The sequence below is a fragment of the Oryzias melastigma genome, linkage group LG2 (genome assembly GCF_002922805.2).
Source record: "Oryzias melastigma strain HK-1 linkage group LG2, ASM292280v2, whole genome shotgun sequence".
Lineage (NCBI taxonomy): Eukaryota > Metazoa > Chordata > Actinopteri > Beloniformes > Adrianichthyidae > Oryzias > Oryzias melastigma.
This window is the reverse complement of record NC_050513.1, coordinates 14,467,388-14,483,353: the sequence shown is the minus strand read 5'-3', so window position 1 is coordinate 14,483,353 and position 15,966 is coordinate 14,467,388. Positions and strand designations below refer to the sequence as shown.

Here is a 15,966-nt window from a genome sequence, read left to right as displayed (position 1 = left end):
GCAATATGTGTCTCAAAACAACAAAAACTGCAACATTTAACCCAAGTTGGTTCTCGTGAGGTCTTGTTATTCGGGTCGTGGTGTAGAGCTGCTTAAAGATGCTCAGTGTGCAGTGCTGCCACGTAGTGGTCGGGGGGTTAAGTGGAAAACAAAAGTAGAATGCTGAAGGACGCGCCCAAATAATGAATTAAATATCGTTCTGTCAGCATTAGAGGAAATATCGCGATATGTCGCTGAATCTATTTTTCCCCCTACAGCCCTAGTAAATGGCGTATACTTATATAACACTTTACTACTTTCATTGAAGGATCAAAGCGCTCTTACACATAATCACACAATCTGGCAGCTCCCAATAAGTGTTCGGCAGGAACTGAAAATGAATAAAACAACCTAAAACCATTTGTGATTTCATCTATAGGTGGTAAAAATGTTTCATTTTCAACACAATCAAAACTGGTGGGGTTGTCATGGCAACATCATTAAGAGGCCACGGCCAACATGTCTGCATTAAAACCAGGAGCTTGAACACCACCAGACTGCTGCGTTCTAGTCTATACCCCGTTGTTTCCTCCTCCTGGGATCGTCTCTGCACAGGGTGAAGGGGCGGAGCCTCCTGAACGCGCTCCGTCCTTGATCACAATTAGCTTCTCAATAATCCGGACATCATAGACTAAAGTCGAATCCGTTTTTAAAAACTGATGCAAACGTAGCAACTGAACCGCAGTTGTCAATGATGTAATTGCGACAGCTCCCATTGTCTCGTTCGCCTCACGTTGTGCGTCTGTCTGGAGGGAGGAGCAGCAGGTGATCAGGAGGCGCTCAGGTCAGCAGATCTGATCTGCTCTAAGCTGTGGATTACAGTTCTTCAGTGCTGCAGGTGGAAGACGGTCATCAACTAGAACCCAGCAGCAGTTCTTTCATTTGTACGGAACTCCAGTATGCTCAAAACTCAATGAATTAAAAAGTCATCAAATATTTTTACAATTTTTTTTTTTATATCAATGACAAAAGCAGATCCAACAGTTAATATATATATATACAGTATATATAGTCATTTGTTACGTTAGCATTTATAGTTTTATTTCATCTAAATTACTTGTATTTTTTCTTCATCAACTTTAACTGTAACAAATGAAACATTGGATCAATTAACAAAAGCTCTCTATATTTAAATATATCAGTTTTTATAAAATTGTTAAATTGAATAAACCATCACCTCAAAATTTTAACTTGATAACTAATCATTTTGAATGTAACAAATTACAGAACTTTAGTTAATTGGTCCAATGTTTCACTTTTTACAGTGTATCTAACTAGAGTTTTTTTTCCCTTTTAAAATCTGTTTTAATTATTTCCGTTAGCACCTCATCCAAGCTCCTCCTCATTCCCCAGAATTCCTCCTTCCGCCTCATCAAGTCTTCTAAATACCTCCCTCGATGTCTTCAACTTAATTTGTGTAGTTCTTTAAGTGTTGGCGCCAGGCTCACCGGGTCTCCTTCACTGTTCGCCGTGTTCACGGTTTTGCTAGCATTAGTAGAGCTAGCATTAGCCTCCTCGTGTAGCAACATTTTGCTATCTTTGAGGTTTCCCAGAGTGTTTTATCTGTTGTTTTTGTTACGATGCTTTCTTCTCCTCCTTTCTTGAAGTTCAGTTTGTCAAATTATACTTTTAGAAATGTAACTTTTGGGGATAACGCCAATATATTTTGTTGCACCGCTAATGTTAGCTTGGCGTTGTGAGACTGCAAGCTAGCAAGAGAAACTGTTAACGACAGGAAATGCCGCAAACTCTTTTACGAACTTCAGTCGGTCTGCAGAAACTATGTCCCAGACAACAAGTGTTGGAGTCGTGAACGTTTTTAGGGATCCTGACCTTGTTCCAGCTTCAGGGACAGGGACTTCCTGGCAGCCTCCACCTCAGATTTGGGGCTGTCCAGAACCTTCCGGCACCACTCCAGCGGCGTGAGGGAGTCACTTGAGCTCTGCGTGGACTTGGAAGAGGAGTACAACCTGCAAGAGACGGACAATGAAGAGATTTGTTTTAGTAGCACTTTGGTTGGGACTGAATCTGAACATTGTTCCACCGAGTGTTTGACCAGAGTTACGGTTTAGGAGAATTCTGGAGGAATCGTGGACCAAAGAAATTACTTTGTTTGTGTAAAATCCTCTGGGGAAAGTAGATCCAGTTGTGCCTGTTAGCTTTTGTTTTTTTTATTTAGCCAAATATGAATAGATCGAGTCGTGTTAACCAACTTTATTATGTATTTTTTTATAACAGAACGGTCTCTAATCAAACGAATCAAGCTAAGATAAAGAACCCTCTTGAGGCTTGAAGTTACTTTCAGCAATAAAAAAAAAAAAAAAAAACGTTCATGTTTTTGCTTTTATATGGAGGCATATTAAATAAAAAAGGGGATCTTTGTTAATTTTCTGTGTATAAAAACAAAAAAAGAGAACCAAAGAAAACAAATGGTTGTTTTTCACTATTTTTTTCTTGTTTTTTTTGTAATTCTTAAAAACGTTAAAACAAAAAAAAGTTTATGTTTTTTAATACACAAAAATTAAATTAAATTAGAACAAAAAAATAGAAAATATTAGACCGCAAAACATTGTGTTTTTTTTCTAATAAACAAAAACATGATTAGCAAAAAAAAAGCAAAAAAAAAAGAAAAGAAAAAGCAAGAAACCCCAGAAATGTTTTTCCAAAAAACAAACAAAAAAATAAAACATTTAAAACAGGAAAAAAATTAAAATGACACACGGAAATTCGGAAATTAAGAGAGAACAAAACATGGAAAAAATGTGAGCAAAAAATCCCTGTTTTGTTTTGTTTATTTATAATAGAATAATCCCACATTTTCCTTTATAATACATGAAAAAATTAGAAAACACATAGAAAACATTATAGTCAAAAATGTATTTAATTTTGTTATTTTTTCTAAAACACAAAAAAATTTGAACAATCATTTTTTTTTTTTTTATTAAATATACACTTTAGAAACCCTAACATATAGATGCCTAATAGAAGCATTTTCAGAGTCACAGCTGTTGGATGTGTTTTTGGGCGGTCACAGCATCCCGTCTACATCCGGCCTTCCTGCTCAGTTCAAGCAGATCCGATTATTCCGACAGCTCTGAACTCCTGGAGATTCTGCTCTGCTGGAAACACTCGAGCGACTGAATTATAGATTAAAACCTGTTTGAGTCGGAGACCTGAAGGGCAAAAGGAAAAAAAAAACTGCTTCTATTTCAGGATAGTGTGTGGAATAAGTTAACAGGCAACATTAAAGACCCACTTGAATGAAAATCGTGTTTTTAACGTGTTCTTGTAGCGTTGTTCTCCCAATGGAAGACATTTATAAAAGAATTTAGGATCAAAACAACATTTCTGAGTATTTCTTTATTCAAATTGTGATGTTTCAGGAGCAGATGATGAGCAGGTTTTTGAAAAAGCTCCGGTTTGTGACGTAGAAGCTGACACAAAGTCTCCATGCTCCACTACATTTCTGAACCATCAACTCGCAGACAAAAAGATGCATTAACATCTTCGTTCTCCTCATCTGAGCTGCCATTGGGCTCAAAATTGTACGGCTTCCGATATTACTCGCGTTTTTTTGTTGATTTTTTAGCACCGCTAATGTTAGCTCGAGTCAGTGAGGGGCGGTTAGCTAGCGCGAGAGACTGTAAAGAAAGGTTGCGTCGAAATTCCTTCACTACTTACTACACACAGCACCATATACAGTCATTTTATAGTGCTGTCCAAATATTTCAACTTCACAATTCAATGCCCTAAAAATTTCCCAGAAGTCCCTGCAAAAAAATATGTGCGCATTTATGCTAACTAGAATGGAGAATATAGACCACAATGCATCATGTTTGATCGATTTTGGTGATAATAAAAGTATTTTAATTAAATTGCTTTTTTGTAATTCTTAAAAAAGTTAGAAAAACTTTTGAAGTACACAAAAACATTTGAATAAAACAAACGATTTTTCCCCGTTATACACAGATTCTTAAAAGGATTGATGCTAACTAAATTGCTGAATATAGACCACAATGCATTGCGTTTGATCAATTTTGGTGATTTTTTTTTTTTTAACTTATAAGCATTTTATAGTTTTCATTAAATGTTCAAATTTATTAGATTTTGAATTTGTAAAATTAATCAAGTCATACTTGCCTTTTTTTTTAAAGCTGCTTTTAAAATCCACTGTCCTGCACTATATAGTTTTTTTAGTAGTTAGGAATTAGCCAATTTAAGAGATGATGGGATATTAGCTGTAGCTTACTTCCACTCATAATTCAGAGGTGAATTTCTGATGAACTGACGCTTCTCTGCGAAAAATGTCTTAAAAATATGATATACACCTAAAGCATCCACTTGCAGAGAAATAGATCCATTAACGTCTTCATTTTTGTTTGTTTATTTCACACTGCTAATGTTAGCTTAGCGTAGTGAGGGGCTGTTAGCTAGTGGGAAAGACTGCAAACAAAGGTTGTGCTTGAAATCCTTTACTACTCACTACATGGTGTGTTCGCCATTTTGTAGAGCTGTATGGATCTACAATTTCATAATTAAGTGTCCTAGAAATTTCCCATAAGTCTTTGCAAACAAAAAAAACAAAAAAACAAAAAAAGGTGCGCATCAATGCTTACTAGATTGCATTGCGTTAGATCAATTTTGGTGGGAAAAAAAGGTCTTAATTTTATTTTATTTTTTTCAAATAAAAATGTTTTCATCACTGGAACACCTTTTATACAAATTATTTTGGTAAAAAAATTTTATTTTTTAGATTTTTAGGTTGTGGAATCGATTATCTCATATTTGGCTTTTTTTATATATTACTTTTAAAACCCAGAGCTTGAGATCATCCTCCATTACATAGGTTTTTTTATTGTTTGTTTGATTGGTTTGGTGTTTTTTTTTTTTTTTTAGTGGCAAACAAGTAGCCAATTTAAGAGATGATGGGACATTAGCTATGGCTGACTTCTGTCCCAATAGTCCCGCCCACATTTCAGGGGTGAATTTCTAATCGACTCCTGCCACTAGGCAAAAAATGTCCTAAAAAGGGCACAATTTTTTATTTTTACTTTTAAAAAAATGTCAAAATCATAATTAAGACATTTTTAAAATTGGTGGAAATATTGTTGCAGTGGGTTTAATCAAATTTTTGTCAAACTTTAAAAACATGTTTGTTTTTAATAATCAGGACCAAATCTAGAGACTTTGTTCTATTATATGAAGATGTTTAAAAAAAACTTATAATTTAAGCAAACAACCTGAAGAATCGATTATTTCAAACCGCGGTTACCAGGTTTCATCAGGTTCGGAGCTCAGCGAGTCCAGATCCAAAAGCTCCAGGTCATCCAGAACCAACTGTTCCTCTTCCTCCTCCTCCTCCTCCTCTTCGTCCTCCGTGGCTTCATCGTCGACGCTGTGCGGCTGGAAGTAGTGGAAGGTCTCCAGGGAGGACTGTCGGCATCCTCCGGAGCGGCTCCGCAGCTGCTCGTTCTGCCGCTCCAGTTTGCGGACGAGCTCCTGCAGCTTCTTCACCTCCAGCTCCGCCTTCAGCATGTTGCCGCCGCCGCCGCACTCCACCTCCGCCATGGCCGTCAGCACGGCGGCCTCCATCGGACCAGAACTACTCCCTCTTTTTCTTCTTTCTCCGGTTTGGATCAGAACAAAGCCAGCGTCTGCAGAGCAGCAGCGGGGGAGGCTTAGCTGACCGTCTAGAACGCCCGTCTGTCTGGACGGTCGTCCAATCAGAGGCGGCGGGACTCCACCCTCCGCCGCGCCGGCGTGTCACAGCCGACTGCAGGTGTTCGGTCCGACCGACAAACCAGCGCACCTGCGGGGTTTAAAAACATCCAACTAGCTCGTCCTGGACGTAAAATAAATCAGTATTTAAACAAAACTGGTTTACAAAGTAACTTTAGCGAATACCTGTTCTTTAAGACTGCAGATTGAGCCGTAATTAGCTGGCGCACCTGCGTGGAATTGACGAGGTGGTTTGGCGACATCTGGTGGCGAACATTGGTAATGACATCCAAAGAAACAAGGTGAGGAAAAAGTAAAATGCAAAAGGAAAAAAAATAAATATAAATAAAACTAAATAAATAGGAAATAATATAGGAAAAAAAAATAATATATATAATAAGAAAAATAAGGATAAAAATGTGAAAAAAGAAATAAATAAGAACAGAAAAAAGAAGTATAAAAATAAGACTAAAATGAACAAAAATAGGAATAAAAATAAATAAAATGAATAAAAATGAAAATAACAAAAGAATAGGAATTAGAAAAAAATAGAAATAAGAACAGGAATAATAATAATAATAAATTAGACTAAAAATAAGTACAAGAATAGGAATTAAAAAGAATAAAAATAAGATGATAAATGCAAATAAGAATAAAATAAGAAAAATAATAGGAATCGGGAGAAAAAGAAGAGAAATATGAATAACAAAAATAAATTAAACAAAAATAAGAACAGTAATAGGAATAAGAATAAAAATATTAAAACGCTGAATACAAATAATAAAAATAAGATAAAAGAATAAAAACAATAAAAATAAAAAATAAAAATATGAATAATCATAATACAAGAAATAAGATTAGAAAGAAAGGGATGAGATGATGGAGGAGGAAAAAAATATAAACCCATATAAATTGAGTATTTATTTAACAATCTACTGGAATTTAATCCAAATATTACATATAAACACAAATGTACATTTTTAGTGGTTTAAAGCGTATTAATTTAACGGGATAATAATTTATTAATTTTTCCAAATAGATCGATCAAGTTGTTAATGGACTCAAACTGCCATTAAATATTGTTTCTGAATAAATCAATTAATCATTTGGATTCTGGAAAATACCTTTTGGATTTTTGGTTTATTCGACTAAAAACGACCAGCACGGTGACGGCAGCACAGTGTCTAATGTGTTGAAACACTCTGAATTTGAAGTCAATAGCTTCACTTTCATTAGGAAAAACGACATCCATCTAACCTGGAGTCAAGGGGACTGCTGGAGAGCAGGGTACACCCTGAATATGTCACCAGTCTGTTGTCACACACTAATAAATATATTTTAAAACATATTCCACAGTTTTTGTCACTAGAGAGTTCAAACTTTCCCTCTATAATGTGACAGTTAATGTGTAATATATGTAAGTATCACGGAGAGTAAACAAAGTGATGTAGCCGCTCCCTTATATGAAAAAGCTTTTAATTTACACAGAAGCAACGTCACATTTGTGGGGGCACACCGCCATCTGGTGGCCGAAAGAGCAAACTGCAGGTGAATTCCGCTCAGCGTTTCTTCCAGGTGAACTTGCGGCGTGCGCCCTCCTGACCGGGCTTCTTCCTCTCTCGCACGCGGGGGTCAGGGGTCAGGAGGCCGGCTGTAGGGGAAATGAGAGGTCACATTTCAGGTCAGCGTTCACTCGAATCGGGACGAGTTTGCTTCACAAACGGATGAAACGACGGAGTATAACAGCGACCAAAAACGTATATTATCAGATTAAAGTCGCAAATGTACAAAATAATATGATATTCCTGCACTTCTAATCCTTTCTTCCTCCACGGAAGACAAGATTTCCTCCAAGTCTGTGTAAATTTTGACGAAATACAGTTTTATTCTCACAATTTCCTAGTTATGACTCTTTTTTCTGATTTATTTATGACTTTTTCCATTTTAATGTACGTGTTTTACAGTTAAACATTTATGAGATTTAAAATCATAAAACTTATAAGTGGCAAATATCAGATTTTATTTTTGTAATTTAGCAGCTATGATGATTTTTTTTAATTTATATTTTTTTTTTCTTGTAAATGTACGTTTTAAACTTTTAAAATACTTAATTTATGACTTTTAAACTCATAAATCTGAAACTTTATTCTTTTTATTAAATTGTCAAAAGTCATCAAATTTATTTCTTTATTGTTGTAATTCAAGCTAGTAGTTTTTTCTTGTAAATTTGCCTTTTTTCATTCTTAAATTAATGTGTTAAAGTTGTACATTTCTAATATTTAAAGTAGTAAATGTATTAAATTAAAAATTGTAAATTAACAACTTTATTCTCATGAGTCGTGACATTTTCTATAAATTTTTGAGTTTATTTTCTCTTAAATGTACATTTAAAAGTCCTAAATTTAAGATTTCAAAAGTCATAAATGTACATTATTCTTATACTTTAAGATATGACTTTTTTAATAAATCTGAGACTTTTTTCTGGTAAATGCATTTGCTTTCAAGTCTTAAATAAATAAGATTTTAAAAACATAAATTTAAGACTTAAGTTGTAAATCTACGACTTTATTCTCGTAATTAAAGTTAGGACTTTTTCTTGTAAATTTGTCTTTTTTCACTCTTAAATGAATGTGTGAAAGTTGTAAATGAACAATATTTAAAATAATAAATTTACTAAATTAAAAATTGTAAATCAACGACTTTATTCTCATGATTTGATAGTTGTGACTTTTTCTTTTTTTCTCGTAAATGTACGATTAAAAGTCGTAAATGTACAATTTCAAAAGTCGTAAATCTACGTTATTCGCGTAATTTAAGATGCGATTTTTTTTATAAATGTGACTTTTCTCGTAAATGTACATTTAAAAGTCGCAAATGTATTATTTCAAAAGTCGTAAATCTACGATATTCTCGTAATTTAAGATGCGATTTTTTTTACAAATGTGACTTTTCTCGTAAATGTACATTTAAAAGTCGCAAATTTATTATTTCAAAAGTCGTAAATCTACGATATTCTCGTAACTTAAGATGCAATTTTTTTTATAAATGTGACTTTTCTCGTAAATGTACATTTAAAAGTCACAAATTTATTATTTCTAAAGTCGTAAATCTACGATATTCTCGTAGCTTAAGATACGTTTTTATTTTAAAAATGTGACTTTTCTCGTAAATATACATTTAAAAGTCACAAATTTATTATTTCAAAAGTTGTAAATCTACGATATTCTCGTAACTTAAGATGCGTTTTTTTTTATAAATGTGACTTTTCTCGTAAATGTACATTTAAAAGTCGCAAATTTATTATTTCTAAAGTTGTAAATCTACGATATTCTCGTAATTTAAGATGCAATTTTTTTTATAAATGTCACTTTTCTCGTAAATGTACATTTAAAAGTCGCAAATTTATTATTTCAATAGTCTTAAATCTTTGATATTCTCGTAATTTAAGATGCTATTTTTTATAATTGTGACTTTACTCGTAAATGTACATTTAAAAGTCGCAAATTTATTATTTCAAAAGTCGTAAATCTACGATATTCTCGTAATTTAAGATGCGATTTTTTTTATAAATGTCACTTTTCTCGTAAATGTACATTTAAAAGTCGCAAATTTATTATTTCAATAGTCGTAAATCTTTGATATTCTCGTAATTTAAGATGCGATTTTTTTTATAAATGTCACTTTTCTCGTAAATGTACATTTAAAAGTCGCAAATTTATTATTTCAAAAGTCGTAAATCTACGATATTCTCGTAATTTAAGATGCGATTTTTTTTCTCATAAATGTATTTGCTTTCAAGTCTTAAATAAATACAATTTAAAAACATAAATTTATGACTTTTAAAGCTGTAAATCTACGACTTTATTCTCGTAATTTAACAGTTGACGTTTTTTCTTGTAAATTTTAGAAAATGTTGACTTCTTCCTCAATAATTCATGACCTTTTTCTCCTAAATTACCAGACTTAAAATCATAACGTTATTACTTTTAAAGTTGATTTTTTTATTCATAATTCATCTCTTTTTTTCTCATAAATGTACGACTTCATTTCTATTTTTCTTCACTAAATTGTCTATGTTCTTTGATGGAATTCAAACTCTATATCTTCTATATCTCTGATCATTTCCAGCTGGCTCCGCCCACCTTGTCTCATCATCTCGCCCTCACTCGGGGTCAGGAAGCTGAGGAGTGCTCTGGACACGGCGAGCCGCAGCGCCCCCGCCTGGCTGGACCTGCCGCCGCCGCTCACCGTGCAGCGCAGGTCGAAGCGTCCCAGCGTTCCGGTGAACTGCAGCGGGAACATCAGCTGCTCCCTGACGGGACCACACACACGACAGAGGGTGAGGAGGCGGAGCTGACGCGGCGCCCGCTCCGGCGAGCCTCCAAACTCCAGAGCGGCCGACTCAGCAGAACCGAGCGGCGCCGCGTTCTGGATCTGGGCCGCTGACAGAGTCGGCCGTCGCCTCTGCGGTGTAATTAAAGGCGGCGCCGGACCGCCGCTCAGCTGTGTAATTAACTGACAACGCGGAGATGAGCAGGGCGGCGAGGAGTCTGACCCACCTGTCCTGCAGCACGGGGAAGTACAGCAGCGAGTCCTGACCGTTGATGCTGATGCGGCCGGAACCGCAGTCTCGAAGAACCACGCTGGAGGTAGACGTCTTCCTGAAGCCTGGAACATTCACACCAACGTCTCAGATGATTCTTTACATTATTTAAACCACTTTGACCTTAAAACAGTTTGAAACTCTACACATTCAGACTTCTCACTACTTTTTAAATTAGTTACGTTTGAGTCATTTTCGCCAAAGCATTTTACGGTCAGAGCGTTCAGATGTTTCTTAGGATGTTTATCAGAATGAAAATCTTTACTTTATTGTTTGGAAAGAACAGAGAAGGAACCCTGGAGGATCGGACTACAAATGTTTTCTTCTTCTTCTTTTGGTTAGACAGTCAAAGTGTAGTAAAGTTGAAAGTTATAATGGCTTTCTGCTTGGACTATTTTGACATTTATTAATGTTTTTTAGGCTATTTTGGAGTTTAGCTAATATTTGAGCTACATGCTAGCTGTTTTGGCTAATTTGGGATTTTTTTCAGTTTTTTAGGGAATTTTGGAGTTTAGCTAATATTTCCGCTACATCCAAGCTATTTTGGCTAATTTACGTTTTATTTTTTCAGTTCTTTATTCTGTTGTTTAGCTAACTGCTAGCTGTTTTGGCTAATTTAGGCTTAATTTTCATTTTTTTGGCTATTTTGGCATTTAACTAATATTTTAGCTGGCTCTCAGCTCCAGCGATTTCAGCTATTAACGTCAGCATTTTTAGGTATAAGTTTCAGCCTCTTCAGCTATCAGCACTAGCACCTTCAGCAGCCAAATTCAGCTTATAGCATTCACACTAACATCCATCCATCCATTTTCTTGACCGCTTCTTCCCTTTCGGGGTCGCGGGGTGCCGGAGCCTATCCCGGCTACTGAAGGGCGAAGGCGGGGTCCACCCTGGACAGGTCTCCAGTCTGTCTCAGGGCCTCAATCACACACACATACACTCCCACATTCACACCTAGGGGCAATTTAGAGTCACCAATGAACCTATGAAGCATGTTTTTGGATGGTGGGAGGAAGCCGGAGTCCCCGGTGAAAACCCACGCATGCACGGGGAGAACATGCAAACTCCACACAGAAAGGTCCCAGCCGGGATTCGAACCGGGGCCTTCTCGCTGTGAGGCAAGAGCGCTAACCACTGCGCCACCGTGCAGCCCCACACTAACATTATCACAGGTAATGCTAAATATCTAGTATTTAGTTAGTTTGATGCTAATGATGGTTAAGATGTGTTTTACATCCAGTTTGTGATTCCAATTAGTTGACTAATCTAAAAAAATAATCTGTGATTAGTCGACTATTAAAATAATAGTTTATGGCAGAACTACCACTACAGACACTTTATTAACCCTGCTAACGCAGACAAGAGAACCTCTCCTCTCCTCCTGTTTCCAACAAATGACAAATAAAAACGATTAAACGGAGAGAATGACTCCAAACTGCGACCGTCATTCTATTACGTATCATTGAGTCTGTACTGAAAACAATATATGATCATACAGTGTTCCAAATTTACAGCTTTGTTATCATAAATTAGGACTTTTCTCCTTGTGCTTTTACGACCATTCTTGCAAATTTATAACTTTTTTTCTTGTAAAAGTTTGACTGTTTTCTTACTATCTGACAACATAATTCTTGTACATTTTAAAGTAAATTGAAATGCACTACTTTTTTTCTTGAATGTACAGCTTTTAATCATAAACTGTGACTTTTTTTGAAAACTTTTAAAATTATTCTCCTACATTTTTAACTTTTTCCATAAACTAACAACTTTTTTCTCATAATTTCATGACTTTATTTTCATATATTTGGACTTTCCAAATAATTTTGAAATTATTCTTTTAAATTTTAGACTTTTTTCTCATAAATGTCCAATTTTCTTCACAGCGTTTTTTTTTTTCATTCCTCATCAGTTTATGACTTTATTCTTGTAAATTTTGGATAATTTTTTCCATAAATTTACAATTCTTTACTCTTAAAACTGCTACTTTTTTTTACATAATTTGACAACTTTATTCATTAAATTTTGGACATTTCTCAACAATTTACAACTATATTCTCAAATTTACAGCTTTGTTGACAAATTTTTCTCAAACTTTTACGACTAATCTTGTAAATTTTTGACTATTTTTCTCATAAAATTACAACTTTATTCTTGTAAACTTTTTCCATTTATTTTTCCTTAAATTTTTACGTTTTTTTTCCTTCAAAAAATGTGACTTTTTTTCTCATAATTTGACAACTTAGTGTTTCTTGTAAAATTTGCACTTCCTTCAAAAACGTATAACATTGTCTGGTAAAATTACGACTTTTTCCATTTTATTCTCAGATTTACAGATTTCTTATCTTAAATAAGGACTTTTTCCTAATAATTTTACGGCTAATTTACGGAATGTTTTTTACTTTTATCTTCATAAATATTTACAACTTCCTGATTGTGAAAATTACTACTTCTTTCGCACTCTATTTTTGTATATTTTGGAATTTTTTTCTTATAAATTATGACTTTTTTCATTATAATTTTATGACTATTCTTATAAAAGTACAACTTTTTTCTTGTAATTTAAGAATTTGATTATTTAAAAAAAAATTCCTGTCCATTTTTTACTTTTTTTCTCAAAATTACTAATTTTGTTCCTCATAAATTTACAACGTTTTTCTCATTATTTTGCCATTTTATTCTGGTAAACGTATTTCTTTTCTATTCTTTGATAGTGTTCCTAATAATCTGTCTAACAATAATCTGTCTTATGTAAGCAATATTGATTTATGTGTTGTGGTTTTTTAGTTCTGACTTGGAACAATTACTTTTAGGGTTTTTGTGTTCCGTCTTGTGTTCCCGTGTTTTTGTAATTTCTACAACTTGTCAAACATGTCATATTAAATTTGAACCTCTAGACCTTAGTGCTTCATACAACAGTAACAACAGCATGTGGAAGTCCAGGCTGTAAACTAGCGTTTTCATAAGAACAACAGATGAAGGGTGATATTTTAGTTTAGAATGACATATGAATGTTCTCCTCTAACCCCACAGCGTACCATCTGCGTAGCTGAAAGCCACGCCGTCCTCATCTTTCTGCAGCGGCGGCACCACCTGATTCCTGGACTGGGCCTGGAGGAGTTGCCGGAAACGCAGGACGAACTCCTCCTCGGCGCCGCAGTACGGCATGGACAGCAGCCGCTCCATTACTTGGATGAAGCGGTCGTACTGAAAGCGAACACGGCGGCGGGTTAACTTCAGCTTTAAAGCAGTAAAAGCTTAACACAGTCCAGACGGTTTCATCCTCACATCGTGAGTAGAGATGTCCTCCACCAACAAGGCTTCCAGTTCCTCTTTTGTGAGCCACCTGCTCATCCCGAGAGAGCTGATGGAGACGGAGAGGTCAGGGAACCAAAACTAAACATTCAGAAACATCTCTCCTCAAACTCACATCTTCTGACCATCTTTGGAGAAGAGTCCTTTGCTTCTGAGATGATCTTGGTGCTTCTCAATGTTCAACATTTTGCCATAAACCTCCTAAAATAACAACAATAAAAAAATGTAATGTGGTCAAAACCTTAATCCTGAGTGATTGACACCTTTGTCAATCAAAGGACAAAGGATGATCAAAAACACATAAAACACATTTTTCTTCCACTTTCAGGCAGAAACTGTGTTCAATATCATCAACAACACATGCTTGTCTGCTGGTCAAACAAACCCTACAAAGACTTGTTTTAGTTTTTAACAATCAAAAGGCATTCAGAATTAAAATACTTTTTTGTTGTTTTCATTTCTTAACACAAATTTGCTACAATTTTTTAGCTGAAACGCCACAGACTTCTATGCTTCGCCAAGCAAAAACAGATTTTCAGATTCATAACAATATTAATACCTATGACCAGATCAACCTATATACCTATGATGACCAGATCAACCTATATACCTATGATGGCCAGATCAATGTATATACCTATGATGACCAGATTAATGTATATACCTATGATGACCAGATTAATGTATATACCTATGATGACCAGATCAACCTATATACCAATGACCAGATCAATGTATATACCTATGATGACCAGATCAATCTATATATACCTATGACCAGATCAATGTATATACCTATGATGACCAGATCAATGTATATACCTATGATGACCAGATCAATGTATATACCTATGATGACCAGATCAATCTATATATACCTATGACCAGATCAATCTATATACCTATGATGACCAGATCAATCTATATATACCTATGACCAGATCAATCTATATATACCTATGACCAGATCAATCTATATACCTATGACCAGATCAATCTATATACCTATGACCAGATCAATCTATATACCTATGACCAGATCAACCTATATACCAATGACCAGATCAATCTATATACCTATGATGACCAGATCAATATATATACCTATGACCAGATCAATCTATATACCTATGATGACCAGATCAATATATATACCTATGACCAGAACGATTATTAATTATTATTAAAACGTCTTTAGTCAACTAAAAGAGAATGAAAAATTATTATTTTTTATTCTTTTTCTTTTACACCATCATACGGTGGATGGCCTGAACGGGGGAGGGGGAGACTGTTACCCATCAGACAGGTGGGGGTAAAAAGGCTGTGTGCCTGCTAGTAACCCCCCCCTTCCCGATCCTCAGCCCCTCCCCCGGTCCTGAGCGAGAACTCATTTCCACATCAATTATTCACCAGATGTTTGTTTAATTCCTTCTTGATAGAGTGTGGCTAATCTGCTGCCACTCTGACCAGACACGGAGGAGGACGACGCAAACGCCCAGCTAAATCCAGTTTTCTTTGCAAGGAAAAAAAAGTATGAATGTCACCAAAAAAAAAATGCGTTTGCTAACAACCGACTGCATGAAAGGAAGTGATATTTACCGGCTTCAGGTTCAAAGGGCAGCAATAATCCAGGGGGGAGCAGACGGAGCGCAGAATATTGATGGGTTTGGGGCCAACAGGTTAATACGAGAGAGGAAGGTGGCGCTCTGGCCTCCTCGGGGCCATAAAGAGCTCAGCTGAGCGGCGAGCGGGTTAATACGGCCGAGGTGGGGGGCCAGTAAAGGAAAAGGTGGAGGAGCTGTCTCATATTTAAGCGAAAGAGGGAGGTGTAAAGGTCTGCTTTAGACAAAACTAAATTTACCAACATCAAAGAGAATATCCTTTCATCTCGGGGGAGGGGTGGTTGTTGTCCACCTTTTAGCATACAGTATTGTCCCCCTTATTCGCGGGGGTAGGGTCCGGAGACATCCGCGAATAATTCAACCCCCGCGGTCGAAATACGTCAGTTACTGGCCCATACTCATGAAAAAATACTACTGATCATTCTTCGTAAAACACTTATAAATGAAAACCCCCTCCAGGACCAAAGATAAGCAAAAGTTTCATACGAGCATCTTGAGTTTTTGTGACAAAACGGAAGAGTTGTGATTTAAAAAAAATACGAAAACCGCGAATAAAGAAATGCAAATACGGTTAGGGGTCGCTACAGCCAATCAGATACCACCGAGTCTCACAGGTGGAGATTTTTAAAGCCCTTCCTCCTGACACAACCATGGATTATATCTGGACTGGGG

At 35.7% G+C, this 15,966-nt stretch overlaps 2 protein-coding genes across 2 annotated transcripts in view; both read right to left on the bottom strand.

The window, feature by feature from the left end:
* LOC112156729 (SLAIN motif-containing protein 1) overlaps positions 1-5,910 on the bottom strand; it is a gene marked incomplete in the record, with an annotated part of 14,900 nt that extends 8,990 nt beyond the window's left edge. Inside the window, 2 exon segments of the mRNA XM_024289033.2 lie at positions 1,873-2,009; positions 5,312-5,910. Coding sequence (XP_024144801.1) covers positions 1,873-2,009; positions 5,312-5,631 — 457 coding nt within the window.
* A 1,304-nt stretch (positions 5,911-7,214) lies between these two features.
* mrps9 (mitochondrial ribosomal protein S9) overlaps positions 7,215-15,966 on the bottom strand; it is a 20,119-nt gene continuing 11,367 nt past the window's right edge. Inside the window, exons 6-11 of the mRNA XM_024288998.2 lie at positions 13,788-13,873; positions 13,646-13,721; positions 13,396-13,564; positions 10,317-10,425; positions 9,900-10,069; positions 7,215-7,408 (exon numbers count right to left, since the gene is read on the bottom strand). Of these exons, the coding sequence (XP_024144766.1) occupies positions 7,317-7,408; positions 9,900-10,069; positions 10,317-10,425; positions 13,396-13,564; positions 13,646-13,721; positions 13,788-13,873 (702 nt within the window). The 3' untranslated portion in view covers positions 7,215-7,316. The remainder of the gene's footprint in view (positions 7,409-9,899; positions 10,070-10,316; positions 10,426-13,395; positions 13,565-13,645; positions 13,722-13,787; positions 13,874-15,966) is intronic.